Below are 26,977 nucleotides of genomic sequence, written 5' to 3'. Positions count from 1 at the left end.
GATTTCTATATAAAGGAATGGTTAAATAAACTATGGTATTTTAATGATATCACATATATGTGGAATCCAAAATATGACACAAATGAACCTAACTATGAAACAGAAACAGACTCACAGACACAGAGAACAGACTGGTGGTTGCCAAGGGGGAGGGGATTGAGGGAGGGATGGAGTGGGAGGTTGGGGTGAGCAGATGTAACCTTTTATATATAGAATGGATAAGCAACAAGGTCCTATTGTATAGCACAGGGAACTATATCCAATATCCTATGATAAACCGTAATGGAAAAGAACATTAAAAAAATAATGTATAGAGACTTCCCTCATGGTGCAGTGGTTAAGAATCCGCCTGTCAATGCAGGGGACACGGGTTCAAGCCCTGGTCCGGGGAGATCCCACATGCCGTGGAGCAACAAAGCCCGTACGCCACAACTACTGAGCCTGCACGCCTAAAGCCCATGCTCTGCAACAAGAGAAGCCACTGAAATGAGAAGCCTGCGCACCATAACAAGGAGTAGCTCTCACTTGCCACAACTAGAGAAAGCCTGCATGCAGCAATGAAGACCCAACGCAGCCAAAAATAAATAAATTTATTTTAAAAATATATATATACACACACACATACACATAAAAAAGAATGTATATATATATATATATATATGTATAACTGAATCACTTTGCTGTACAGCAGTAATCAACACAACACTGTAAATCAACTACAATAAAAAAATAAATTAAAAAAATAAATTATGGTATTTTATAAAAAGTATATATATATTTGCTTGTACATGCACAGAATATCTATGAAAGATTTCCAAGAAAATTAACACCAGTTCCTTCCCAGGTGAGGAACAGGTAGGATGAAGACAGGAATAGGAGGGAGATTTTTTGCTATATCTTTTAAATTCTTTTACAATTTGAACCACAGGAATGTAATTCCTGATTTTTTTAAAAAAATTAACTTTAAAAACCATCCATTCAGCAGAATCTCAGGCAGTAATTAAAAAGAGTGAGATCGAACTATACTTACAAAAATGGATCATTCTCCAAGATCTATTGTTATTTAAAACAGCATATTTCAGAACGTATGTATGTTGTAACTTTAACTTTGTAGGGAAAAAAGAGAATCATTCAATATGTGTATTTTTAGTACAAACACAGAGAAGGGTCTCTGTGTTGTTTGATGCAGTAGTCATGAGCCACATGTTGCTACATAAATTTAAATTAATTAAAAGTTAATGTTCAGTTCCTCGGTAGCACTAGCCACATTCAAGTGCTAACAGCCAGATGCGGCAGTGGCTGCCATATTGGATAGTGTAGATAGAGCATATTTCCCTCAGTGGGAAAGTTCTCCTGACAGAACTGGTCTCAATGAATCCAGTCCAGACTGTGAACTGGCAAATGGGACTGCAAGGATGTGAGAAGGGACTCTGTACTTTATAAATCTCTGTATCGTTTGGATTTCTTTTTAACAATTACTTTTATAATTTTACAAGAGTAGAGGATGGCTCACACCTGTAGCAGGTATGTATTGCTCATTAAAATCACATCCTGCATCTTTTCATGACCCCTGCCATTCCTACTCAGGAGCCAAGGGATGGCAGAGCACCGCTAGAGGAGTTACCCCAGTGAAGGGGGAAGAGAGATGCCCGTTGTCTGCAGTGAACACAAGCCCCTGTTGCCCCCTCAGGCAGCGGCTGACCGTGCTGCCAGTCTCACTCCCTTCCGGGCCTCTGCTATTCAGTCACAAGGGACAAAATCAGTTTGAGTGCCTGCCAGCAGGAGAAGCAAAAAAACTGAAGTATTTTTAGTTCTTGGAGTTCTGGAATTTGGCAAGGGCAAGGCGGGCACAAGACAGGGAGGCCCACCTCCAAGGGACCCTGGGGTCTCCTCCGAGATGGGACCTAGGCCGGTGGGGAGGGGAGACCGGTCTGAGGTGGGGACAGCCAGCCCAGAGTGGAATGGGAGCACACGGGGCGAAGCTCAAGAGGGCACCTGGGAGTAGAACTGGCAAGACCAATAGGTCTGATATCTGCTCTGCGGTTTCTTAAATTGGGGGATGACAGGATGAAGAGAAAGCTGGAGGAAAAAAGAGACGGGATGGAGTAGAAAGGTGAGCGGGAGGCAGGTGGGGACGAATGTTACAAAAATTTTCACCTCAAATAAAACGTGGATTTGAAATGTTAAACATCACTCTGGTTATCATCCATAAGACAGAGAGAAATGAAATTTCCTAAGATGGAAAATAAATAGATGAAATAAACTCTGAAAGCCTGAGTTACAGCTGCTTGGGGCACCTCACTTTTCCTCCACCTGAAGGAAGTTTGTTTTTTTTTTTTAAATTTTTTGCTTTATAACAAATTTAATCAGTTATACATATACATATGTTCCCATATCCCCTCCCTTTTGCGTCTCCCTCCCACCCTCCCTATCCCACCCCTCCAGGCGGTCACAAAGCACGGAGCTGATCTCCCTGTGCTATGCGGCTGCTTCCCACTAGCTATCTACCCACCTGAAGGAAGTTTATTCCTAGACTGGGGTCCAATTTTTTCTCAACAGCAACAATAGAAACAGCAAAAAGGACACACGCTTTAAATGTGGCTCGAGATTCTTCTTCCTTTCTCAATCTGGAATTTACTATAAACCTCATCCAGGCAGGTAGGTGGCTCAGGCTTCAACCTTGTTCCCTTTTTCTTCTTTCCAGAATGTTGATCCTGCCATACTGTTTTACACCTCGACACCTTTGCTTATATTGTTCCCTCTGTCTGGAATATTGCCCCTTCAGGCAGAGACTACTTAGATTCCACTCATCGTAGAAGATCTAGCTCCTCTGAGTCAGAACTGATGATATCCACTTCCTCCTGTGGTTTGTGTGAAGCTCAGCAGAGGATGTGTCCATCCCCTGCATGGGATTGTGAGCCCGTACAGGAACAGACAATGCCTGATCATCCCTGTGTCCCAGCTGACCCCGTGCCTGGTGCATGGAAACTGCTTAGTAAATGCTGATGTCCATCTATTCCTCCACTCTCACAATCACCACGCTATTCCCTTCATTCACATTATTAATATCTATGGAGCCAACCATATGCTGTGGGGGAAACAGACTGTGGTAGGTTGAGTAATAGTGCCTCAAAAATGTCCAGGTCCTTATTCCTGGCATCTGTAAACGTTGCCTCATATAGCTAAAGGGGATTTTGCAGATGTGATCAAAATAAGGATCTTGAGATGAGGAGATTATTTTGGGTTATCTCATGTAGTCACAAGGTCTTTATAAGAGAGAGGCAGGAGATCATACAGAAGTCCATGTGAGAATGGACCAGAGGGAGCAAAGATTCTTCCTGAGAGCCTCCAGAAGGGAACCAGCCCTATAGACACCTAACACACAGGTGAACAGAGAAAGGTCAGTCTTCAAGGAGCTCATTTCTTTCTACTCAAGGAAGGAGACAATTTAGGGAACCATGACAGTCGTTGGAGATGAGACGTAATAAAGGTCTAAACTTCACCATCTTGATCACCTTCTCAAGATACTCCTGTGTATAAGCTTCCTGCTTCAAATGGAGCACTGAGAAATGAACACAGACTCCCTATCTGATTCAACCTGTGAAGAGTGCAGTGTGGATCCCTTGATTCACACCCTCTACAGCCTAAGATGCTGTTCATACAGCCTAATGAGCCAGATACACCTCATTCAGTCAACTGTCAAAATGCAATTGTGGAGCAAAGAAACAGGCACATGTGAAATGTCATACAGGCCAGCTAAAACCCTGGCTTTACACTGTTCCATCAGTGACAGAAACAGACTCATTTTCCAGATTTATAACTCTCCTGAAATACAGATGGAAAGTAGAAGGTTGGATGGCGGTCACTATGATTATAGCCTTTTGCCAGAACCCATAACCCTCATTTTATTTCTTTCCAGTTTTGCTTTTAAATTGTTTTCTTTTTCTGATTACTACAGAAATGTAAAATTTAGAAAGTTTACCACATTCCCACCCCAGAAATATATATCAACAGATATGCATCTTAAAACCAGCATTTTTATGCATTCAACGAAAGAAAATAAATAATTATATGTATATAAGAGAATTAAAGAAAAAAAAGAAAGAAGGAAACCTCTAGGGATATATGGGAGACTTGGAATATTTGTTCTCATCTCCTCCTCAACTTCCTTGTCTGTTGCATTACTCAGGAACCACATTCTGAGTAATGAGGCTGAAACAGGATAAGATTTCTAATCACCAAGGAAATAAGAACCACAGTTAACACTTATGGAAGGTTAACTAAATTCCAGGCAGTGCACTAGTTTATTTAATCCTCATAATGACCCTGTGTGATAGGCACTATTATTCTCACAATCCTCACTTTATAGATGAGGAAACTGAGGCACAGAGAGGTTTGGTAGCTTGTCCATGGTCACACAGCTAGCATGGGGGTAGAGCTGAGATTTGAACCAAGGCAGACTATCAGCATAAAAGCCACATACTAGCCACTTTGCCACAGGCACTGCTTCTCAGAGAGGTTAACTGATTTCACTAAACTGCATCTATTAAGGCAGGATACCAAACTAACAGGCTTTATGAAGATTATGTTTTTAAATAAGGAGTGGAACAAAAGGGCTTTATGAAAAATTCAATGAATCAAGATACCACATTCCCATAATAATTTTTGTTTGTTTGTTTTTGTTTTTGTTTTTGCTTCGCGGTACGCGGGCCTCTCACTGTTGTGGTCTCTCCCGCTGCGGAGCGCAGGCTCCGGACGCGCAGGCTCAGCGGCCATGGCTCACGGGCCCAGCCGCTCCGCGGCATGTGGGATCTTCCCGGACCGGGGCACGAACTCGTGTCCCCTGCATCGGCAGGCGGACTCTTAACCACTGCGCCGCCAGGGAAGCCCCTCCCATAATAATTTTAAAAGATTTTTTTCCCCTCAATTTAAGTAGTAAAAATACATGTTCACTGTTGAAATTTTGGGCAATATAAAAACTGTAACGAAAAAAAAAATCATGTGGTTTCACTCAGCTGCTTCTTTTTACAAGCTAGTCAAAGTGAGATCAGTAGGCCAAAGATACCACAATCGTCCGGAGCTCATCTTCAAAATGTAGATTCCTAGGCCCCATCTCAGACCTCCAAGAGCAGAATGTCTGAGGGACTGACCTCAGAATACTGACCTGCAATGGCACTTTACAGCTTGCAGCCCTAAAAACTGTAGAACTCATTCCATGGGATCGTGTGTTCTCCACAGACCCAGATACTACGGGACCTATGCAAATGCCCATTTAAAACTTTTATTAGATGTCCATTTTGTTTCAAGGAGTCCAAAAGGGAACTTAAGGAGTATTTCTAATACTCCTTAGAGTGTACTAAAATTTAACCAATATTTCTCAAATTCCGAAATTAAATTTTAAATGAAATTAAATTTTAAAAGTAAACACTCCATTTTTAGTCATTCTGATGCCCAGTAAAGTTTGAGTATCATTGCCAGAGCCTTAAAAAGAGAGGTCCAGGGCTTCCCTGGTGGCGCAGTGGTTGAGAGTCCACCTGCCGATGCAGGGGACACGGGTTCGTGCCCCGGTCTGGGAAGATCCCACATGCCGCGGGGTGGCTGGGCCCGTGAGCCATGGCCGCTGAGCCTGTGCGTCCGGAGCCGGTGCTCCGCAACGGGAGAGGCCACAACAGTGAGAGGCCCACGTACCGCAAAAAAAAAAAAAAAGAGAGGTCCAGAACTCTTGGACCCATAATTCAGAACTCATACTCTCCCCTCCCACCTGCCCCCAGAACAGCCTCCCCTCTTTCCTTTCTGAAACCAAGTTGACTTTAGGAGCAGTAAAAAAAAAGGGGAACTGAGGAAACCAAGTCTCATTTGAGAGTCAGGCTTGGGTGAGGGAAAACAGGTTACTGGATGGATATATCTTCCTGACCTTCAGCTGCAGGCTCTGTGTCCAGGGTCCAACAGCTATAATGCAGCCCCTGAGAGCCCTCGAGTGGGGTTTGTGCCCTCAGCTCTGAGCCGGATTCGGAGCCCTGCATCCAGCTTTGCTTTTCCAGAAAGCAAAATGGCTTCTCTCCACTAACAGCAGGCCCATACTCTAGCTATTAGCCAAACAAAGGATTTTCCAAATATGGACCCAAGAAGCATGTGCACTTTGAAGGCCACAATGAAGCTTAAATAGCTAAAACATATTAAAAAGAAAGCCAACAACTGACGCCCAAAAGCGTGAGTCCTTAAAGAACAGAACAGCAAGACAAAAGCCAGAAAGAAGAACAAAACTATGCATTGTAGGGGAGGGGCAATAGGGAGGTGTAGATTTATATGGAAGAGTTGACATCATTGTTTCCCAATAATACTCAGCATGCAGGAAACAGATGGGAAAGCAGTGGTGGAAGGGGCTACTTATGGTAACAGGGCATGCTCTCTGTTTAGAATCCTGCCATTTGGAACCTAAATGTTTGACTTTGAAAAACTGGGGATGGGAACTCCATTGCCAGCAGTTTTATTAAAGTTGAACTAAATCCTACTGAACTTATCACCTTGGCAATGCATGGTTAAATGGAGCTCTGCATATCAGACCCTGATTTACTGCCAGCATAACTGCAGCTGTTTGGGTCCAGAGGAGACAAAGCTAAGAAAGCGGAATTTAATGTCGGACAGACATGGTTTGACTTCTGGTTCTCCTAGTTCCTAGCTGGGTGATATTAGGCAAGTTGCTTAATCTCTCTGAGTTGGTTTTCATATATAAAATGGGGGAGGGGGAAGATCCCTGGTGGCCTAGTGGTTAGGATTCCGAGCTTTCACTGCCATGGCCCAGGTTCAATCCCTGGTTGGGGAACTGAGATCCCGCAAGCTGTGTGGTGCAGCCAAAAGTAAGTAAAATTTAAAATAACAATAAAATAAAATGGGGGGGGGCAAAAGAGAACTTTCCACATGCAGTGGGGAGAGATTGAGGCTGCACATTTATGCACATTTAGATTTAATCAAGAAACATACTTAGGGGGGTCAGTTGACAGCATTTTAAAAGTTTTACGTTTTAACAGAATCTCCTGCTCTTGGGCCGGGCACAGACACAGCCAGACCAACTGCCACACTTGTGATCAGCTACAGTGCCTTCTCCCGACAGTAGGCTCACTCTCCTGCCACTGAAGACAGCTTCAGTCACCCCAGCCAAGGGTGCAGCCAAAAGGGTTGCAGGCTTGGAGGTCCCCTGCTCCAAGCCTGGCCATGACAAGTCACTCTCAACTACCTTTCCCACAGTTTAAGCATCTTCTCCCCCAGGGCTCAGGAGGGTGTGACCAATTACAAGCATCAGGCAAAACCATGTGGTTTGCTGTCTGTAGAAACCAACCACTCTATCTCCCCGTGCCTCCGTCATTCCTCATGGGTCAGATGATATTTATTGTTTTATTGATTTATTCCTCCCTTACAAACAACCCACTCATAGTTCTCTTTCACTCGGTTGCCTTGAATGTTAGCATCTCCCGCTTGCACCTTCTGTAGAACCCTCATTTCATTCTTGGTACTCTTTTGGTTATTTTCCTGTCTTATGCAACCCACTAGGCTGAGAGCAACTTGAGAGCATCTTTGTAAACCCCAGAGTGTCCAGCATATTAGAGTCCCATTAAATATTTGTTGCATTGAGTTGAAAGCCCCATACAAGATGGTTTCTGAATAAAAACATGAAAAGAGCCAGGGAAAGAAATATGCATAATTACACAAATTAGCTCAATTCACGAAGGCTATAGATTTATTTAGTTTGCCAGCCTCTTACTTTTTATGTCAGACTGTTTGCTGCTGTCTGTAACAGCAAGAGCTGGTATAAGTTGCTTTTGGGGAGGGTGACATTCACCCCCTCCCTCTGGGGGTGGTGGCGAGGGGGCCCCCAGAGGCATACTGGGTCAGCATCAGGCCATGGGCATGGCACCAGGGCATGGTATGCATCAGCCAAGCTTGAACTAGAACAAAGAGTGCCTGAGACTCGATCCCAGAAACTCAGTTGGTTCTGGGGCCCCGCCAAGAATGTGCTTCATACCAAGGAGTGACTGGTGAGGCACTAGGGAAAGGCAGCATTTCTGGGGCACCCTGTGCAAAGCCTGGGTCCGTTTCTAACTGGGAGTACCTATGCGCCCTTGTGGGGAACCTTGAACAATCTTGGATTCCTGCTGTTCCAGCATATCAGCAATGTCCCAGGTCCTGAGCTTCCTAGAAGGGCTCTAACTCTGGCTTCCTGAGGAGGAAACAGGGTCAATCAATCATCTGCTGTGTGTTAGCCTCAGGGAGGCCAGCGAGCTACCCAATCTGCAGAAGCTGCCCAAGGCCACCCGCCTTTAGCCGAGCTCAGCGTCCACTTGCAAACACAAAGCCAGTGAGAAAACAGAATATCAGGTAGAATGAGGATCAAACTGGGTGCCTCTGACTCTAAGGCAAGTGCTGTTCTAGAAGGGAAGGAGGATTGTGGCTGCAGTAGGCAGGGAGGGGCCTGGGAGGAAAAGGTAGGGGACTTGAAAGTTAGTAGGTGGGGTTAGAGTAGGTGTGTGTGAAAAGCTCCTGGCAGAGGGTGAAGTGCTATGCAAACGTTAGCTGTTACTATTACTACTGTCCATCTAGGCTGGGGGCAGAAAAACGCAAGGGAGAAAAGTCTACTTTTTGCAGGTTAGTTCTTTTTTCCTTTTGACAAAACTGTAACATAAATGTCAAATTATGAAATATGCTATTTTGGGAGACTGTGTTTGTGCCTAAGACAGGCATGGCTTTGGGAGTCACACTAGATCTGGATTTAAATCTTGCCTCTCTTATCTCTACAATCTTGGCAAGTGATTTAACCTCTTGGATCTCAGTTTTCTCCTCTGTAAAAAGGGTAAAAATGCCCAATTCTTACAGATTTCGAAATATAACTTTGTACGTATAAAGTGACTGGCACCTAGTAAGCAATGAATGCAGACTGTAACTCTACAAATAAAAATAACAGGGCTTCCCTGGTGGCGCAGTGGTTGAGAGTTCTCCTGCTGATGCAGGGGACACGGGTTCGTGCCCCGGTCTGGGAAGATCCCACATGCTGCGGAGCGGCTGGGCCCGTGAGCCATGGCCACTGAGCCTGTGTGTCCGGAGCCTGTGCTCCGCAATGGGAGAGGCCACAAGAGTGAGAGGCCCATGTACCGCAAAAAATAAAAATAAAATAACAAGCAGGTGTGGCTTGGGGCTTAGCTTTCATTTCTGGGTCCCTTCTCTCCTTCCAAGACACCCCCCTTCCTCCCCCTTCCTTTAGCAGCCTAATGTTCTCAGCTTTCTCTATCAAAAGCTGCTCTTAAAAGAAATCTAGCACCAGTATCTGTCTCTTCTGAGTTGAAGTCAGCATGCTTTCTCAGGGGTCCCTTATCTTAAGGCTTACCTAAAATTGCATACTGGGGGGAAGATTAGCGGGACAGTGGGGGGCTGTTATCTAGACACCTAAAGTTCCATCAGGCTGTGGCTCCACCTCAGTCAGGACTCGAGGACAGTCCTTTGAGGGAGGAACACCAAAACCTAGAAAACTGAAGGGTGACATTTGTGTTGGGGCATAGAGAGAAACAGAAAATCAGGTGGGAATGCATCTGTAAGCAAAAAGAAAATTAAATCTGAAGTGTGACAAGTGGGTAAATGCCACCTTGGCTTCAATACAGGGCAAGCAATGAGTGAAAAAGAAAACAAAATAGAAAACTGAAAGAGCTAGTAGCGCCATGTTCCTGGGCCTCAAGACTGGGACGAAGGAACCAGACCAAGGAAAGTGGAGACCTGAGACCCAAAAGGTGTGGGTCGTCGGGTGGGGGGAGGGGGGGAGGTGCCCAGCAGTTCACACTGACTAGCCTGCTCTGGAGGAAATAAGCACCGGGTAGTCCCAACCAGAGGGTCTATCACTACTTTGTTCCAGAAATTTTTAGCTACAATATCTAATGGAAGAGGAGTTGGGGGGCACTTCTTATCCCCAGACTGAGTCCTGAACCTCTCAGCCCTGTCCCCCTCTTCCACCCTCTGCCACGAAATCCCAGGAAACTTTCTGCAGAGAGGTGACCCCCAGGAACAATCGGTCCCTAGCAAGTGCTTCAGAACTGCCTTGGTCAGTCAGCTTCTGGAATTTAGAATGTGTTCTCCCCTCATCCCCACTCCCACAGGAAAAGGTTTCCAGGCTAGCCCACAGATGCCTAATGGATTAAGGGGGGAAATAAAAAGAATGTATCAAAAACTACAGCTCTAGGGCTTCCCTGGTGGCGCAGTGGTTGAGAATCCGCCTGCCGATGCAGGGGACACGGGTTCGTGCCCCGGTCCAGGAGGATCCCACATGCCGTGGAGCGGCTGGGCCCGCGAGCCATGGCCGCTGAGCCTGCGCGTCCGGAGCCTGTGCTCCGCAACGGGAGAGGCCACAACAGTGAGAGGCCCGCGTACCGCAAAAAAACCAAAAACCCCCAAAAAAACCCTACAGCTCTAATGGCATTGGGGAGCTTATCCACCACTTACAGCATCATCTACGGGAAAATGTGTTCCCAGTTCCAACTTGTTTCCCTCTGCCCCAGAAGATGGTCCACTGGGCTCTAGGGCAGGTCTGGGGCAAGAGGGCCGAGGGCTACCTTAGCAGTCCCAAGGCCTGGGCCTCCAGCGGCTGGTAGGCATCTGGGCAGCTGCCAGTGGGGGTGGTAGGGGTGGAAGAAAGGTGAGGCTATGCCTGTGGTCAAGGGGCTCCTGGCAGAGGTCTGGAGACTGGGCAGGAGGGAGGGATGTGGGTAGGTGGAATGGCTGTTTCCATCCTCTGGGTGGGTTGTTTGCCATATCCAGACCATACAGAGTCAGTTACAGTTTGGCTTCATGCTATCAGTCAGCTTGCTCCAGGTTTAAAAGCCTTAATTCTCCTATTTTAGTTCTTCCTGTTTCACTGTGGGAGCCCAGATTCGGGGATGCCCCTCTGAACTCAAGCCCATGAGGTGGCTGTTCTGTCTGCACAAACTCCACCTCCAGGACCTGACTTCTTTTTCAGTTCCCTGCAGGTCCGGGAGTGGCTGGGTACCTTTCTCAGATCTTTCTGAGGGCCCTTTAGTTTCAGGTTGACATTTTGCTCTCCCACGACTGTACACTGAGGGTCCACTCCCCAGAGGCTCTGGGAAATCCCTCTGTGAACTCTCCGTTCAGTGGGACAACTAATCTGCCTCCTGTCCCTCTTGGTGCTTAATTAACCCATCTGACCATATCATTTACTCGCTTCATCAGAGCCCTCATGCATTCAGTCGTGGGTAGTATGTGGTTATGCTAGGGCAAGTCCAGGGTGTTATGATAACAACAGCTACATTTAGAGCTTACCTTACGCATGCCCTCTGCTAAGTGCTTTGCCCATAGTAACTCATTTCTCTTCACACCAGTCCTCTTATCCTCAATTCACAGATGAGGAAAGTGAGACCCAGAGAGGGTAAGTAACTTGCTCCAGGGTCACTCAGCTGGGAACAGGCAAAGTTAGGATTCTACCCCAGGCTGTAGGCTTCCAGAACTCCTAATGGGAGCCCCCAGCAGGGGGCACCTGACTTGGGAGGATCAGGGAAGGTTTCCAATCCAGAAGCAGCTGAGACCCAAAGGATGAAGAATTAGCTAGGAAAGGTGTGATAACGATGTGCCAGGCAAGACTGGGAAGGAGACCACTAACCCAAAGAGAATACCCCTGCCCTGGGTCTCCATTAAATGTTAACTCTTCTCTTGAACAGAAAAATATTCACCTTCCTTGCTAACACTTTGCTCCTGTTTATGTTTGGATTTTTTGTCTATTTAATTGAAGATAAAAGCTTTTGCATTTTCTCCTTCAGTCATGACAGCTAACTTCAAAGCTTAATTGAGCCACTGGTTTCTGAAAGTTTGTTCACATCCCTTAGAGTGTAAATTTCTTGAGTCTGGAGTGCCCGTTTCTTTCTCTCCCTCCGTACCTCCACAGCGCCTTATACTGGTTTGTTAAATAAGTGAATAAACAAAGTGAGAGAATGACTTAGCTTCAGAAATGTAGAATAACTATGCCTCAAAGTTCCCATTGCCTTATCCTTGTTCTTTGAAATGCTGGGGCCATCTTACTCTCATCAAGCTTAAAATTATATTTTGTAATGGGTGTTTATTCGTTACGAACCTTTTGTAACCCCTCAATTCAAATACATATATATTTTTTCTTTTCAACCTGATAAGAACTAGAAAAAAACCTTCAGGAATAAGGTTCTTATCAAACATTCAGAGGGTACATTCTGAATAGTCAAGGCTGCTTATCCAGGGAGAAAATGATCTGTAAACCCCTGCACTACAAGCAGTGGTTCTCAACTCTTCCTGCATTCCAGAATCATCTAGGAAGCTTTTTTTTTTTTTTTTTTTTTTGCAGTACATGGGCCTCTCACTGCTGTGGCCTCTCCCGTTGCGGAGCACAGGCTCTGGACGCGCAGGCTCAGCGGCCATGGCTCACGGGCCCAGCCGCTCTGCGGCATGTGGGGTCTTCCCGGACCGGGGCACGAACCCGTGTCCCCTGCATCGGCAGGCGGACTCTCAACCGCTGTGCCACCAGGGAAGCCCTCTAGGAAGCTTTTAAAACATACCCATGCCTGGGCACCAAGAGATTCTGATTGAATTGTTCTGAGAGGGGGCCTGGACATCAACTTTTTTTTCATGCTCCCCAAGTGATTCTATTGTGCTACCATCATGGCAAACCACTGCATGGACAATTATCCCTTTTTACCAGGGAGTGAGTCAAATGGCAGAGATTGTTGGGAAGGGTCAGGAAGTCCTCAGCCCTTAGAGCGGGACCAGCACCGAGGCAGAAGATAGCTTTCCTGGAATGCTCTCTTACTGGTCCCTTGACTCCTGGCCCCAGCATTTTCAAGCACTGTGGGAAGACCCAGAGCACTTGATTCAGAGGGGAGAGGTAGGAAATGCTCATGGATGCACTCTGGCCTCACAGGGCTTCATCCACAGCCTCCCAACTGCAGGTGACACAATGATGTGGTTTTCATCACATAGCTGCAAGCAAGGGTCTTCGTATTCAGTGGTCAAAAAGAAGGAAAAGAAAGCTATACTATTTTCAGCATCAGCAGTGAGGAAGTGATGATCTTCTCCCTCTATTCCAGACAGGAAGAGAAAGTTCTCTGGTTCCCAGGGGAGAGCTAGGGGTTGGGGCAGCAGCCACCGTGCTGGAGGGGAAGGGAAAGAAACACTGGCCAAGTTGACCAGGAGCAACTTCATGCCATTCTTGGGTGATCTCACCAGCCTGGCGAAAAGTGGCCAAAGAAGCAAAAGGGGGAAATTGGCCATTCGTATCAATCCTATGTGCAGCTTGGGACGACCAACAGAGAGCCTGAACATGGCATCTGTGTGGCTGCCTGAAGAAACTGTATACACGATTTGTGTGTGTGTGTGTGTGTGTGTGTGTGTGTTTCTAAGGAAAGGTTTCTGCTTTTCATCAGCTTCCTAAAGATTAAGGACAACACTGGCCCCGAGCAATGTCTGCTCTAAGTTAAACACCTATTTGTCACCCTGCCTCATTAGATTTGTCCAGTTGAAGGTAGCAGGACTGGGTTACAGCAATTGGCAGAAGTGGATGACATTTTTCCTCTGTGCTCAGTCCAGCGGTATAAATTCCTCATGTTCAGGTGGTCTGAGCACAGCTAATTGTCACCAGCTTTGCCTTGTACCCCAGCTCAGGGATTTCCCTCCCTCTCCAAACACATGGGTTCTCTTGGATTCCCCACATCTCTGTTCTTTCCTTCTGCCCTTGTGTTCCCAGACCTGAATCCACTTTTCTGCCTCATTCTATCCTTGACCTCCAAAGTTGAGTAACTGTGATGTCAGTCTTGTGAGGCCCTCCCCAGCCTTCTAGATCCTAGTTACCATGCTGACTTGTCACCCTCAGGATTCTGGGCTGAACTTCCAAGGTGGTGAGCAAAGGGGCATTGCCCAGGTCAGCTTTTCCTCCCTGGGGGCAGAGTCCAGGCCTTGTCTATTAACCAATACATGTTTCAGAAAGTCCATGAGGAGGACACATTGTTCTAGAGAAAACATTAGCACTGACTCTATTTATTGATGCTACACTAAAAGAAAAACAAGAGACAACTGCTTAACTAGTTTTAGATGTGGGAAAAATGAAATCCTAATTATTCTCATTTATATAAGCTGCTTACTATGCCTGCCTAATTCCTACGTGGCACAGTAATGATGTATGGATCATTAAGTGGGTCAATTTCCTTCTGTTTCAAAGGAACTTTATTCAGGTATGACAGTCTTGAAAGTTCGCTGATCCTGGGGCAGGGCTGTCTGCTTTCAATTAACGAGAAAAAAAATCATTAGAGGAGAATGTTGGCCTAGACAAGGATGCCAGGGAGGGGAGAGGAGGCTAGTGGGCCAGAGCCCTCTGCGTCCTTCATGATCGACTGTATGACCTTAGGCCAGTCACTTTACCTCTCCGGGCTTCCCTCCCTTCTCCCCAGGGCAGGAAGAGCACGGGGTACTGGTTTCAATTTTTTTTTCTTTAAGAGTAGCCCCTTTTCTTTTTTTTTCCTGAACGAACATATATATACCCAAATATACCCAAATATATACCCAAATATACCCAAAATATAAATCAGGTGAAAGAGGAACTGTTTAAAGCTGCCTTTGAGGAGTCTTCACAGAACCCTAGGGATTCCTTGCTCATCCTAGGATCTGTGACATTGTAAGAATGAGTCAGGACTGATAAGCACCTCCATGAAACTCTCAGCTTTGGAGTGAGGGCCCAGAAGAGCACCCACGTGGTGAAAGGTGGTAGCATTCGTAAGTGAACATGGACATGAACCTGAAGGCCCCCTGCAAAAACAGGTGGAGGAAAACATTTCATTCTGAACTTCTAAGGGTAGTGATTAAGATGCATAGTTGGAGTTCTCTCACACTCAAAAAAACTCAACCCAAGGATGTTACTTCAAATCTACCTCTCCAGATTGTTGGAGAGGATTACATGAATTGACTCAGTTGCGTCCCAGTTTCAAAAGAGGCAGTTTTGAAACCTGTGGTCCCCCAAGCTGTAAAATACTAAGCCATCTGTCCTAATGACATGGCAGCCCCTGAACTCAAGGACACCACAGGAATATCACACCACTGCAAATTACTAGGTGGTGCTAAGTCCTTAAAAAAATGAAATAGAAACAAAAGCACTGCTCTGTTTTTGAGATGCACATTTGATATGAGCTAATCTAATAGTTTTTGAGATTATCTTCCTGGAGGCAGAGTTATTCTGCAGTTAGCCCTTCAGTTTCCCCCCTTTGTTGTATCTATCTATGTATAAACACAAGGCCCATATAGTGGACTTTTTTCTCCCTCACTGAAATTTCTGAAGACAAAGCCTTTTTGTCACGGGTAAGTGCAGGGCCAGTCAACCTTAACAAAAGCAGTCATTTAATGCTCAATTTCCTCAACTTTCCTTTGATTAAAAACTTCTCACTTCAAATGCTGTTACTGTATTCTAGATTGTTTTCTTTCACCCTTCCCCCGCAACAAACGTTTAATAAGTTGTCTCTACGCTGGAGGGTTCCCTTTTTTTCCCCCCCAATCCGACCTTGAAAACAGAGGCTCTCCTTTTCATGTACATACCCTAAACTATTTTAAAATCAAGGCCCTCTGACCTTTTTACAACACTCGTCTTGTCAGACACACCAAACGCTAATCTGAAAACCAAGGGGAGGTAGAGGGTCTGAGGGGTTGGGAAGGGGAGGGAGGGAGCTACTATATATTTGGCATCAGTTCAGAAATTCAGAAAATGTTTGTGCAACCACTCCCCCGGCCAGGATCCACCGCACCCCCGCCTTCCAGCACATTAATAAAAAAAGATGTGAGCGGATGAAATCGGAGAGCCCGGGAGGGACACCTAAGGCGGTCATAATTACGTACCCAGAGAATCCCACTGAACACCACACCACAGATCGAGCCCTCCTCCCTCCCCATCGACATCCAAAGTTTGGGAACAGGACCTCTCAAGCCCCCCCACCGCCAAGCCCCAGAGGTGGCCGGTTAAACGTGTAGCAGCACCGCCCATTAATGGCTTGGGTGACACAAACGGAAAGGCTGACACAACCTCTGCACGTTGGGGTGGCAGCGTCACGCACCTTAAGAATCATGTATGTTTAAAAAAAAAAAAAAAAGCACAGTGAGCGCTCAGGCCTGGAATACATTAACTTGGGAATTGAAGGCAACACGCCCTGCGAGAGTCCCTCTCTCTCTCTCTCTCAAACAAAAAGAAGCGGGGTGGGGCGTGGGGGGGGGAGGGGGGCGAAGGCACTTTACCATCCTGTCCTGAGCTTTCCAGATACTCCGTCAGGTCACAGCCAAAGGCGCTGGCGGCTCCCTTTCGTTTCAGCTTCTGCTTGGCACCCTTGTTCTTCATGAGTTAGTCCCAAAGAGGTTGCCCCTCCGTCTCCCCCTCCCCGCTGCTTGGCACCGCGCCTGCGATGGTCTCCGGGGGAGGTTAGATCAGTGGTTGCGGCGCGGCGCTGGGGGGCCGCATGGGCGTGGGGAAGAGCCTGGGCCCGGGGCAGCGCGCATGGAGCCCGCGGGGCGCGGAGCCCGGCGCGGGCGCGGAGCCTGAAATCCACGGCGCTCTCCTCCAGGGCCGCGGTGCCGCAGGCCGTGTGGAGCTGGCAGCGGCAGGCCGGCGCGCTGGGAGTGTCACTTCCTCACTTGGAGTCCCAGGGACTTTCACGGGTTCCCGCGGTGTCTTCGGGTGTTCTCCTCCGCTTCGGAGGGAGGGCGAGCTCTCCGGTCTGTCTTCTAGAAGCCCGGGAGTGGCCGAGAGCGCGGGGAAGCCGGCGGCGGCCAGGGGCGCGGAGACAGCCCGGGGGCTGCCGTAGGTCCTCTGCCCGGCGCGCGCTGTCCTGCCTTCAGACGGCTTTGGTAGAACGAAAAACAAGCATCCTGTCTCTCTCGCCCGCCCTCACGCCTTCCTTTTTTTCCTGTCTTACAAATCCTAGGATCATCCAGCTCAGGAAATGCTGGAAGGAAGTTAGCTAGGGAGGGGGGTGGAGGGTGGAAATTTTTGGCAGCTCCGTGCTGGTGTGTGTATGGAGCCGGAGGAAGTAGGTGGGTGGGTTGAGGAGGACGGGGTGGGGGAGAGAACGCGCTCTTCGGAGAGCTGTTCTGCGACTCTGGAGATAACTGGGCAGCTCGGGAGGAAATCGCCGCTCTCCTAGGAGCACCCGCAGCCCGAGCCGCCCGCTTCCTGCCCCACCGACGGCTCTTTGAAGACAGCAGGAGGAGGCGCGCTGGCTTTCTGGATGGAGGGAGCTAGGTGGGACTGAAAAAAAGTGGCCTGCCTTGTTTTTATCGTCATTGTCATCATCTCTTTCACACTTTCTATTTCGGTGCCTGTCTGCTCCTACACAGACACTTAAAGAGTAATGACAGAAAGACAGGGATTCCAGCGGAGAAACCTGACGGGGAGCGGTTTTCAGCCGGCCACTCCCAACCTTCCATCCTCCCTTCCGGCGCCCAGGTACCCCCAACCCAGCCAAGTCCGCTCCCAAGCTGAGAGAGGGATGGAGGCTGCCGCTTTGTAACCACTGCTCAGGAAATCAGATTTCTGGTTAGAGATTCAAGCGCGCGCGCGCGCGCGCGCACACACACACACACACACAAACGCACACACAGACGTTATTGCAAAGTTTGCTAAATGGAAGTGATCTGGGGGGGGAAGTCTCAGATTTAAGGTGACTCTGATATTCTGACCTACAGTGGAGAAAGCAGTCTCCCAGGTTATTTCATAATTTATCTCAAGTGTTCAGGAGGGCATGTTTTTTCTTCTCCAGTTAATTTGACTTCTGTGTACTCAGCACACAATAAGCACTCAAGTTCTTGTTATTTAACCATTTTAGGATTAGATTAAACTTCCTGGGTAGATTCAAATCCATGTATAGGCTTGAAGGGTAGGGACATTCATACAGCTCAGAAGGCTGGAAAAAGCTTTAGGTATAGTATTTTAGTAACTGAATCCCTTTACAGTCTCTCATTTCCCTATGTATCACCAAGACAGTTTATGAACTTTGACCCTTGACCTTCTCTCTTTGTCAGAGCTTACAAGTGATAGCGTGCCTGCCAAATCTGGCTCACAGATGTGTTTGGTTTAGTACATGCCATGCTTTAAAATTTTTTAAAATTAATTGCCAACATTAAAGAGTTAACATTTTTCACATAAGAGATCTGGATTTCTGGCTTCTCTTGCAAAAATGGAAGATCTGGTCACACTGAAAGGGCATTTCCTTATGGCAAGGACCGCTGATGCCAAGTTGTAGCAGCCCGCATGGCGGCACCACCTTCTTTAGAGAGTGAGCCCTCCAGTTTCGAAGCCCCCAGTGCCCGTCTTCCCCACTGGAGTTTGCGGCCCAAGCTCTGTGTATGGTCTCTCCTTCCTTCTATTTTCCATCTGTCTCTCTGTGACACCAACATTGCCCCAGTCATCTTGGCAAGACATCTTCAAGTAACCACTGACTCATTTCTCTCCGCCGCCACCTCCAGTCTAGTCCCGCCCAGACAGATGAGTCCTTCAAAATGCCTCTCCTCTGGGCTTCTTCCGTCCAGTCCCATTCAGTGAGGACCATTCACTACTAAGTTATTAGAATAACTCCTAGTGGGGTTTGCTGAGTCCGGTCTCTTCCCATTTCATGCTGTGCACTAAAGGCCTGTTGAGTCTTCCTGAAGTATTGCTGTTGTTGTTTGCCTGCTTTGCTCAGAACCTGTCAATGACTCCCTGTTTCCTACTCCCACGACAGCAATTTCTAAGCATCTTGTAAGCTACTTGGAGAATATTTGGTAGGGTGTTTAGTATAATGACTTGTTCCTTTATTTATAGAGAAGCATCTCCACATGAGACTATAATTATTACTATTACTATTTATTTAGGAGTTTACTGTACCAAAGACTTTCATATTTGACCTACAGTGCATTTCATCATTTTGGTAGCAAAGGAGAGAGGCTAAAGGGTTGCTCTTTTCCTGGGTCCAGGCCCCTAAGCACAAATTATGGATAAGTTGTCAAGCCCTGTGGATTACCTTTCTAAAGCTTTAAAAACATTCTTTTAACTTTTTATGTTGAAGTAATTTCAGCTTGTAAAAATCTTTATAAGAAAATAGTCAAAGAATTCCCATATACCCTTCATCGAGCTTTCCCAAATATTAATGTCTTATATAACCAGAGTACAATTATCAAAGTTAGGAAATCTATATTGATACAATAATATTAGCTAATCAGCAGACCTTATTCAAGTATTAATTAACTTTAATTATATAAAATTTTTATTAAATATGGTCTTTCTGACAATAAAGTTCACCAGTTAAATAAACAGTAATTTACAAGTAATTCTCAAAACACTTCACTTTATAACATTAGCTATGTACGAGATCCCCTTAAGCACCATCAAACCCAGCAGGTGTAGGTTGTCACAAAACAGGGCTGCCTAGATGAACCATGAAGCTAATGACTGACTCAAAGTTTCTTCTATGCTTTACTGAGAATTCCCCAAAGGGACCCCACAATCACAGAATTTTCATTCTGGAAGAACAGCCTGAGACCTTTCAGCCCCTGCTTCGTGATAAGCTGGTTTCCGGTTTTTTAGGGTTCAGGGTTGAGGTAATACTGAACAATGGACAAGGTGTCCATTACGTCTGGACCGACTGAACAAACTTTATTTGAAATGTGTACATGGTGGTTCTTTGTCTCTACATGATAGCTCTCAACTATCTACACCTTACAGTGGGAAGGACTCACAATTTCTCAAGCTGGATAATGAAGCTACACGGTGACAGCCTGACCCAGGGAGCTGGAAGGTCGCCCTCTCCCCGTTTGCTCCCTGCCCCCTCTCATTGCTGAGTAAGCCCTGTGATAAATGCCGAGTTTAAATCTAGCCCTTGTTCTGGACACTCTCCTTCTATTTTTCTTTCTCTTCCCATTTTTCTTTTTCTCTTTGCTTACTCTAAGATGTGTACCTTTCTCTGGGTCTGTGGAAGGAAGTCAGATTTGGGTTCCAATGGGTTTTTTTCGCAGGGCTGAGGGTTTCCCAGGAAGCAGGTTAAATGGAAATAGTGTAGGAATGTTAACAGGAGGACTAATTAAGCTATTTGGTGATAATATAAATTATGCCTGTAGCAGATTATCATGGTGCAAAAAGCACTTAGCTCACGTGGATATACAGGACCTTGTTATTTATCCATGCTTTATGTAATAGTTTGCATCTGCTAACTCCAACTCCCAATCCATCCCTCCCTCACCCCCACTCAGTATTGGGAGATTTTAAAGTCACCTGTGATTTAGCCTTTTCTTTTACCCAATGGGCCCATAAAGCTAGAGTAGAAATCAGCAGTTTTAGAGTTCTCCCTCCTCTCCTCGTGCCCAGCCAATTAAGTACTCATATAACTCCTTGTTCATGGACTGTGGTTAATATGCTCTGAATTCTTTGTTCTGGGGTACATCCTTCTGCTACGTACATTTTCTCTCCCCCTTTCTTCTCCCCCTTTCCAGTTTAAAGATGCTAGTGTTGAGACTTCCCTGGTGGCGCAGTAGTGAAGAATCCACTTGCCAATGCAGGGTACACGGGTTCGAGCCCTGATCCGGGAAGATCCCTCATGCCACAGAGCAACTAAGCCCATGTGCCACGACTACTGAACCTACGTGCCACAACTACTGAAGCCCACGCACCTAGAGCCCATGCTCTGCAACAAGAGAAGTCACCGCGATGAGAAGCCCGCGCACCACAACGAAGAGTAGCCCCCACTCGCCACAACTAGAGAAAGCCCACATGCAGCAACAAAGACCCAAAGCAGCCAAAATTAAAAATAAAAACAAACAAAACAATAGTTCTCTGTTTAAAAAAAAAAATAAAGATGCTAATGTTGTCACTGATTGTTGGGTGTGATGGGCTGAATTGTGCCCCCCTCCATGTTCATATGTTGAAGCTCCAATCCCCAATCCCTCAGAATCTGACTGTATTTGGAGATAGGGCCTTTAAAGACGTGATTAAGTTAAAACGAGGCTATTAGATTTGGCCGTAATTCAATCTGACTGGTGTCCTTGTAAGAAGAGATTAGGACACAGAGAGGCCCCAGGGATGTGTACCACAGAGAAAAGACCATGTGAGGACATGGCCTTATGAGAAGGTGGTGAGAAGGTGGCCATCTGCAAGGCAAGGAGAGAGGCCTCAGGAGAAATCAAACCTGCCGATACCTTGATCTTGGACTTTCGGGCTCCAGAACTGTGAGAAAATAAATTTCTGTTATTTAAGCCACCTTCTCTATGCTATTTTGTTATGGCAGCCCTAGCAGACTGATATATTGGGTGAGGTTCTTCCATGAGAGAGGTCTTGTGTCCCTTCTGAGCCCAGCCACCACTACTCTGAGGGTCTGAAGCCAGTAGAGGATGAGGATGGCCAGAGCAAAAGGGCTTCTAGAAAGTTATGTATCCCAAACTCATTATTGCATTACCCTGTGCTATGGGTTCCCAGTGTAGGTTATAATGCAAATTGTTGCTTCTAAGTGTCCAAAGGAGATTGGATAAGCATCCTTAGTGGGGTTGAGGGAGGTCCACATTACCAATCTCTAATCAAACAGAACAGAGTGGAGGAGAGGTCAGCTCAATGGGAGAGAAGGAACGAGAACCAGAATCAGTCTCCCCATCCTAGAAGCAGGAATAACCTTTAGCCTGCAGGCGGTACATCCTGAAACATGGCAGCTGACCTCCCATTGCTCCACCAGCTCTGCAACCATGAAAGCCAGTTTTGCTTCTAAATGGGGTTCTAAGAGCAAGCAGGTGTGGTGATAACGAAGGAGGAAGGCTTTAAATGGTCCCACACCCAGCTTAAAAGGTGAAAGACAGACATAGTTATTATTATAAATGATATTCTCTCTCTCTCTCTCTCTCTCTCTTTGTTTCTGAAGCATTCTGTATTTAAGTTCCCTTTCAGTTCCTAGAGTTGCAAAACTGTACTGCTCAGGGCAAAAAATAAATAAATAAATGAAAAAACATTGGGAAACACAGCTTTACAGCCTCAGTTCCCTAGCTGAGAATGCGATTCAGTTGCTTCCCCATTAACTAGGCATTTTGGAGTAGAAAGGGCAGAAGGTGAGGGAATAATGAGAAAGAAAAAGACTTGGTTTCAAAAAAGAAAGTCTTGCTAACTTTTTATAATAAAATTGCATCGATCAATGCCCCTACCTGCTAATTCAGAACCTCAGACTTTTATTTAAAAGACGAGATGTAGGAGCGGGTAGAGTCCAAGATGACTCCAAGTTTATCGGATTGGGGGCTGGTAAGGGTAAACACTATTTTTTTGGAGGAAGATAAAACATACCTGTCAAGGGCCATGTCAGAGCTTTCAGGAGGAAAAGTCCTTTGATAGTGTAAAATGCAGGACTGGGTAGAAGTTGAGAGGTTCGGACTAGAGATTAGAGATTAGATGAGACACACACTAGAGATTAGATGAGACACACAGTATTTGAAATTATTTGAGAAATAAATTTTCCCCCTCCAATATTTTAGTAACATTCTAATTTCTTTGCATTGAATGTTGTTCAAAAACAAGAGGTTTTGAGGTCTTTTGCGTCCTGCAGAGTGTTTTAAAAACCGTAGCCGCGTTTGACCCATAATGCACAGTGTAGCACTAAATGAATCTTCAGTATTTCAGAAACGATGAACAAACCAGGCAGCACAAGATCCTCTTGTCCCACTCCACATGGGTGCTGGACTCAGCCAAACAGCAGTGGGAAACTTCCTTCCTAGAGTCACATGCAGAGAAGAGACTTCACAAGGCCAGAGGGAGAGCCAAGTGCCCTGGGTAGAATCACTATTATACCGACATGGGAATCTGTGCGGGGTCTTTTATTTTCTTTAGTTCTTTTTAAAATTTTATTTTATATTGGAGAATAGAGAGTTGATTTGCAATGTTGTGTTAGTTTCAGGGGTATAGCAAAGTGATTCATTTATACATATATCTATTCTTTTTCAACTTCTTGTCCCATTTAGGTTACTACAGAGTATTGAGTAGAGTTCCCTGTGCTACACAGTAGGTCCTTGTTGATTATCTATTTTATATATAGTAGTGGCCTTAGTTTCTAAGTCTGAATTTGGATCCCTTTGGGTGGAGGTGTCTGTTCGGTGGCCCAGAGGGAAAGATGTCTGGGTTGGGGGGTGTGGGGCGTCACTGGAACCAGCAGCCCCCGGAGGCCTGGCTGGGTCTGTCCTGAGGACCTAGCAATAGGTTCTTGGGGTCCCTCTCAGCAGCTGGGCTTGGGATCACTTCTCTCACTCCCTGCTCTGTATCTTGGGAGTTCCTAATCTGAACAGAGACTCTGGGAAGAAAAAACTAGATTCCTCATAGAATTCAGGCGTCCTTGGGATAGGGGATAACTTAGTTATCTGGCTGATTTCATTTATCTTAGTGTCTTGTTTGTTTTGTTTTGTTGCCTCTTATTCTGCCTCTGCTTCCCGTTTTACTCTGTTCTGCACCCCTTTGGGAATGTTGCCTCCTTTGTGGCCCGGAGCAAGCCAATAAAAGGAGCAGAGATGTGGTTCCAGCTCCATCTGTCTCCCCCAGGGTCTCTGAATACTGAAACAAGTGATTTTCTTAAGTGGGTGGGGATCTGTCTCCACCCCGCTCATTGTGTTCCAGAGTTTCCTGTGCATTGCCTGTAACCCTTTACCAATCTGCCAGGAGCCTTTTAACACAAAAGGGAGGAGATGGGGGAAGGGAGTACTGAGGAAAAACATCCCTATAAATAGCCCTCTTGAACAAAATTGTTTTCCCAGTGCACAGTTGTTCTTAGGCCTCCAGGCCCCCGTGATCTACCTCTGCACTCTCCTCCTCATACATTTCAACCTTCCTCAACATGCCTGGTGTTCCTCCTCAGTCCTCTCTGGACGAAGATGTTCTAGAGGCACAGGATAGAAGCTTCAGAGCCCCCATAGGCCCCTCACCAGCTCTGGGTGCATGGGCTGTGGTCTGGGGCTGACCTGGTTTGAACAGATTTCTTAACCTCTTCGAGCCTTAGTTCCTCCACCTGATAAATCAAGGTTATAATAACTACCTTGTAGAGTTGTTGTGAGGATTAAACAAGATAAGGGAATAGCCTAGCACTTGGCCTGTATTTAGGCCAGTGCTCAGTACACAAAGGAGAGTGATTTTTTTAAATTAAAATATAGTTGATTTACAATGTTGTGTTAGTTTCAGATGTACAACAAAGTGATTCAGATACTTTTCCCATATAGGTTATTACAAAATAACGAGTATAGCTCCCCGTGTTATATAGTAGATCCTTGTTGGTTATCTATTTTATATATAGTAGTCTGTGTAGGTTAATCCCAACGTCCTAATTTATCCCTCTCCTGCTTGCCTCTTTGTTAACCATAAGTTTGATTTTTACGCCTGTGAATCTCCTTTCTGTTTTGTAAATAAGTTCTTTTGTACCTTTTTTTTTTTTAGATTCCACATGTAAGGGATATCATATGATATTTGTCTTTCTCTGTCTGGCTTACTTCACTTAGTATGGTAATCTCTAGGTCCATCTATGTTGCTACAGATGGCATTATTTCATTCTTTTTTATGGCTGAGTAATATTCCATTGTAGAGAGTGATTTTTATTATCTTCTCACTGAGCAATATTTCTGTTTCCTCCATCATGATCCAGTTCCTTGGGATTATTTTCCCCATTTCCCCATCCAGGTCCCATTGCCCATATAAAACACATTTATAAGACTTTATTTTATTTTCATTTATTTATTTATATCTTACCCAGTTCCAACATGGTTTGAGATGATTTACTTTACATTTAAGTGTTTAGAACCAGGAAACATTTTCAGAAATGGTAAGATTGCCTCTTGTTAGACAGTTTTCTAACACTGAAGATGTATTGCCTTTTGTGGGCAATTTGGGAAGCAGTTCTGATGGTGGCTCATGCTTTTCTTACATCTCTGGTGTCCCCAGACCTGTTTTTACTCCTATCTTGAAAGCACAATATGCAGAAATCAGTTTGAGGACAGGCATTATCAGAGGTTACAGATATAAGTTACCTCAATATATAATTATATCCCCCAAATTGTAAACATTTGGAAGTTGGACAATATATTCCTATTGTTTTTCATTATATCTTTTGGATATGTTTCAAGGTCATGTGGGTTGGCAGTGGTGGGAAAATTGTACCAGTTTGTAAAAAGGATTGTACTTGAAAAATCTTACATCTATTTCAGGGAACATTCTGCTTTTTTCAATTTTACACAAGTATTTAATTCTCCATGCGGATCCTAAAAGAACCTAGTCAGATGTACACAAATATCATTTACTGGTGCACTTTTTCAAAGTAAGATTGTGTGTGTATATCTATCTAACACCTGCTTATCACACATTAATTTAATTTCTTGGGAAGTCCTCACAGATTTCGTGGGAACTGATTATTTAAAGCAGCTGCAGGTTTCTGCTCTAATTCTCTCTAGAAGAACTTCTTCAGTTGGATATCTACCTTGTGGTGTGTTAAAACCTTTCAGATTAACATGCACATGCCTGGATTTACTCCTAAAATATCCTCCCTAAACCCCTACATTTCCCAGACAGTCCTGATTTCAAATATTCTGCCCCATTGTCAAACCACATGCCAAAGGATGTGTACTGATTTTTGCTTTAGAAAATACGGCCAATGTTATAAGATGAATTGTGTCCCCCACCAAATTCACATGTTGAAGTTTTAACTCCAGTACCTCAGAATGTGAACTTCCTTTGGAAAGAGGGTGGTTATGATGTAATGAATTAAGATGTGATCAAACTGGAGTAGAATGGGTTCCTCACCCGATACAAAAGGTGTTCTTAGAAAAGGGGAAAATTTGAACACATTCACACACACAGGACGAATGCCATGCGAAGATAAAGGCAGAGATTGGAGTGATGCTTCTACATGCCAAGGAATGCCAAGTATTGGCAGGAAACCACCAGAAGCTAGGGGAGAGGCATGGAACAGGTTCTTCTTCACAGCCCTTAGAAGAAACCAACCCTGCCAACACCTTGATCTTGACTTCTAGCCTCCAGGAGTGTGAGATAGTAAATTTCTGTTGTAGAAGCCACCCAATTTGTGGTACTTTGTTGCAGCAGCTCTAGTAAACTAATGTAGCCAGCATAGTAAACAAGCAGAGCTAGCTCCCAGTCCTGCGTTGGAAACTGTTACTGTAATGATCAGTTTGGTAAGAGTCTAAGTAAACTCAGAAGTCTCTTGGTGGAAATATCTATATCTTTAGCTGGTACTAATGTTAAACACTTTTATACAGAGAATGCTCACTTCAGCAAGGAGCTCCAATGGAGGTCAAGGAGAAGAGTTACAGAAGATACAGGGTTTCACCTGATTGTACAGGATGGGTGGGATATGGGAGATTGGCGGAGGTGGGGGGCGGGCTCCTTCCCACATACCTTAATGTTTTGAAGCATGTTTGGGGTATCAGAGAAAGGAAGCTCTGTGGGGCCTGTGTGATGGGGCTGTGGCCTCTTGTGTGGGCCACTCTGGCTCTGGCCCCTTGCTCTTCGGTCCCTTCTCACACCTCTGCAAGGGATCCAGGAAGGAATTACCTTCCTGAAGGCTGGAATTTTCAAGAGTCTGCAAAGTCTGTTTACACTCAGCATTTACTCATTTATTCAGCCAGTCAAATTTCCTGAGCGTTCTCTACATGCCAGATACTGGGTTTGGTGCTGAGGACACAAAGCAGAAAAGACTCCATCCATGCCCTTGGGAGCCCTCACCCTAGTGGCAAGAGAGCCAAGCACACTGGCAACTGCAATATCAGGAGACAGATGTCATGATGGGAGCCCTGAAGTCGGAGTGACTGATTGCCTGGCTGAGTCGAGGGGATATCCTAGAGGAAGTGACTCTGGTGGAGGCTTGAAGCGTGACAATTTCTCCTGCTCATCATAGGGGAGAGGATTTTCAGAAAAACAAGGACAGCATTTCTAGGGACACAGACGTGTGTG

At 45.5% G+C, this 26,977-nt stretch overlaps 1 protein-coding gene and 1 long non-coding RNA gene across 2 annotated transcripts in view; one reads left to right on the top strand and one right to left on the bottom strand.

Annotated features, from left to right (window-relative positions):
- Positions 1 to 17,145, bottom strand: part of ARHGAP31 (Rho GTPase activating protein 31) — a 114,658-nt gene extending 97,513 nt beyond the window's left edge. Inside the window, exon 1 of the mRNA XM_060098971.1 lies at positions 16,282 to 17,145. Within this exon, the coding sequence (XP_059954954.1) occupies positions 16,282 to 16,381 (100 nt within the window). The 5' untranslated portion in view covers positions 16,382 to 17,145. The remainder of the gene's footprint in view (positions 1 to 16,281) is intronic.
- A 251-nt stretch (positions 17,146 to 17,396) lies between these two features.
- On the top strand, positions 17,397 to 20,538 carry LOC132490614 (uncharacterized). The gene is made up of 3 exons (XR_009532576.1): positions 17,397 to 17,485; positions 19,739 to 19,854; positions 20,503 to 20,538. It is a non-coding gene; the product is annotated as an uncharacterized LOC132490614 (long non-coding RNA).
- The last annotated feature ends 6,439 nt before the right edge of the window (positions 20,539 to 26,977 follow it).

The sequence above is a fragment of the Mesoplodon densirostris genome, chromosome 5, assembly GCF_025265405.1.
Source record: "Mesoplodon densirostris isolate mMesDen1 chromosome 5, mMesDen1 primary haplotype, whole genome shotgun sequence".
Classification (NCBI taxonomy): Eukaryota; Metazoa; Chordata; class Mammalia; order Artiodactyla; family Ziphiidae; genus Mesoplodon; species Mesoplodon densirostris.
The sequence above is the reverse complement of the archived record's forward strand: the minus strand, read 5'-3'. Positions and strand labels throughout refer to the sequence as shown.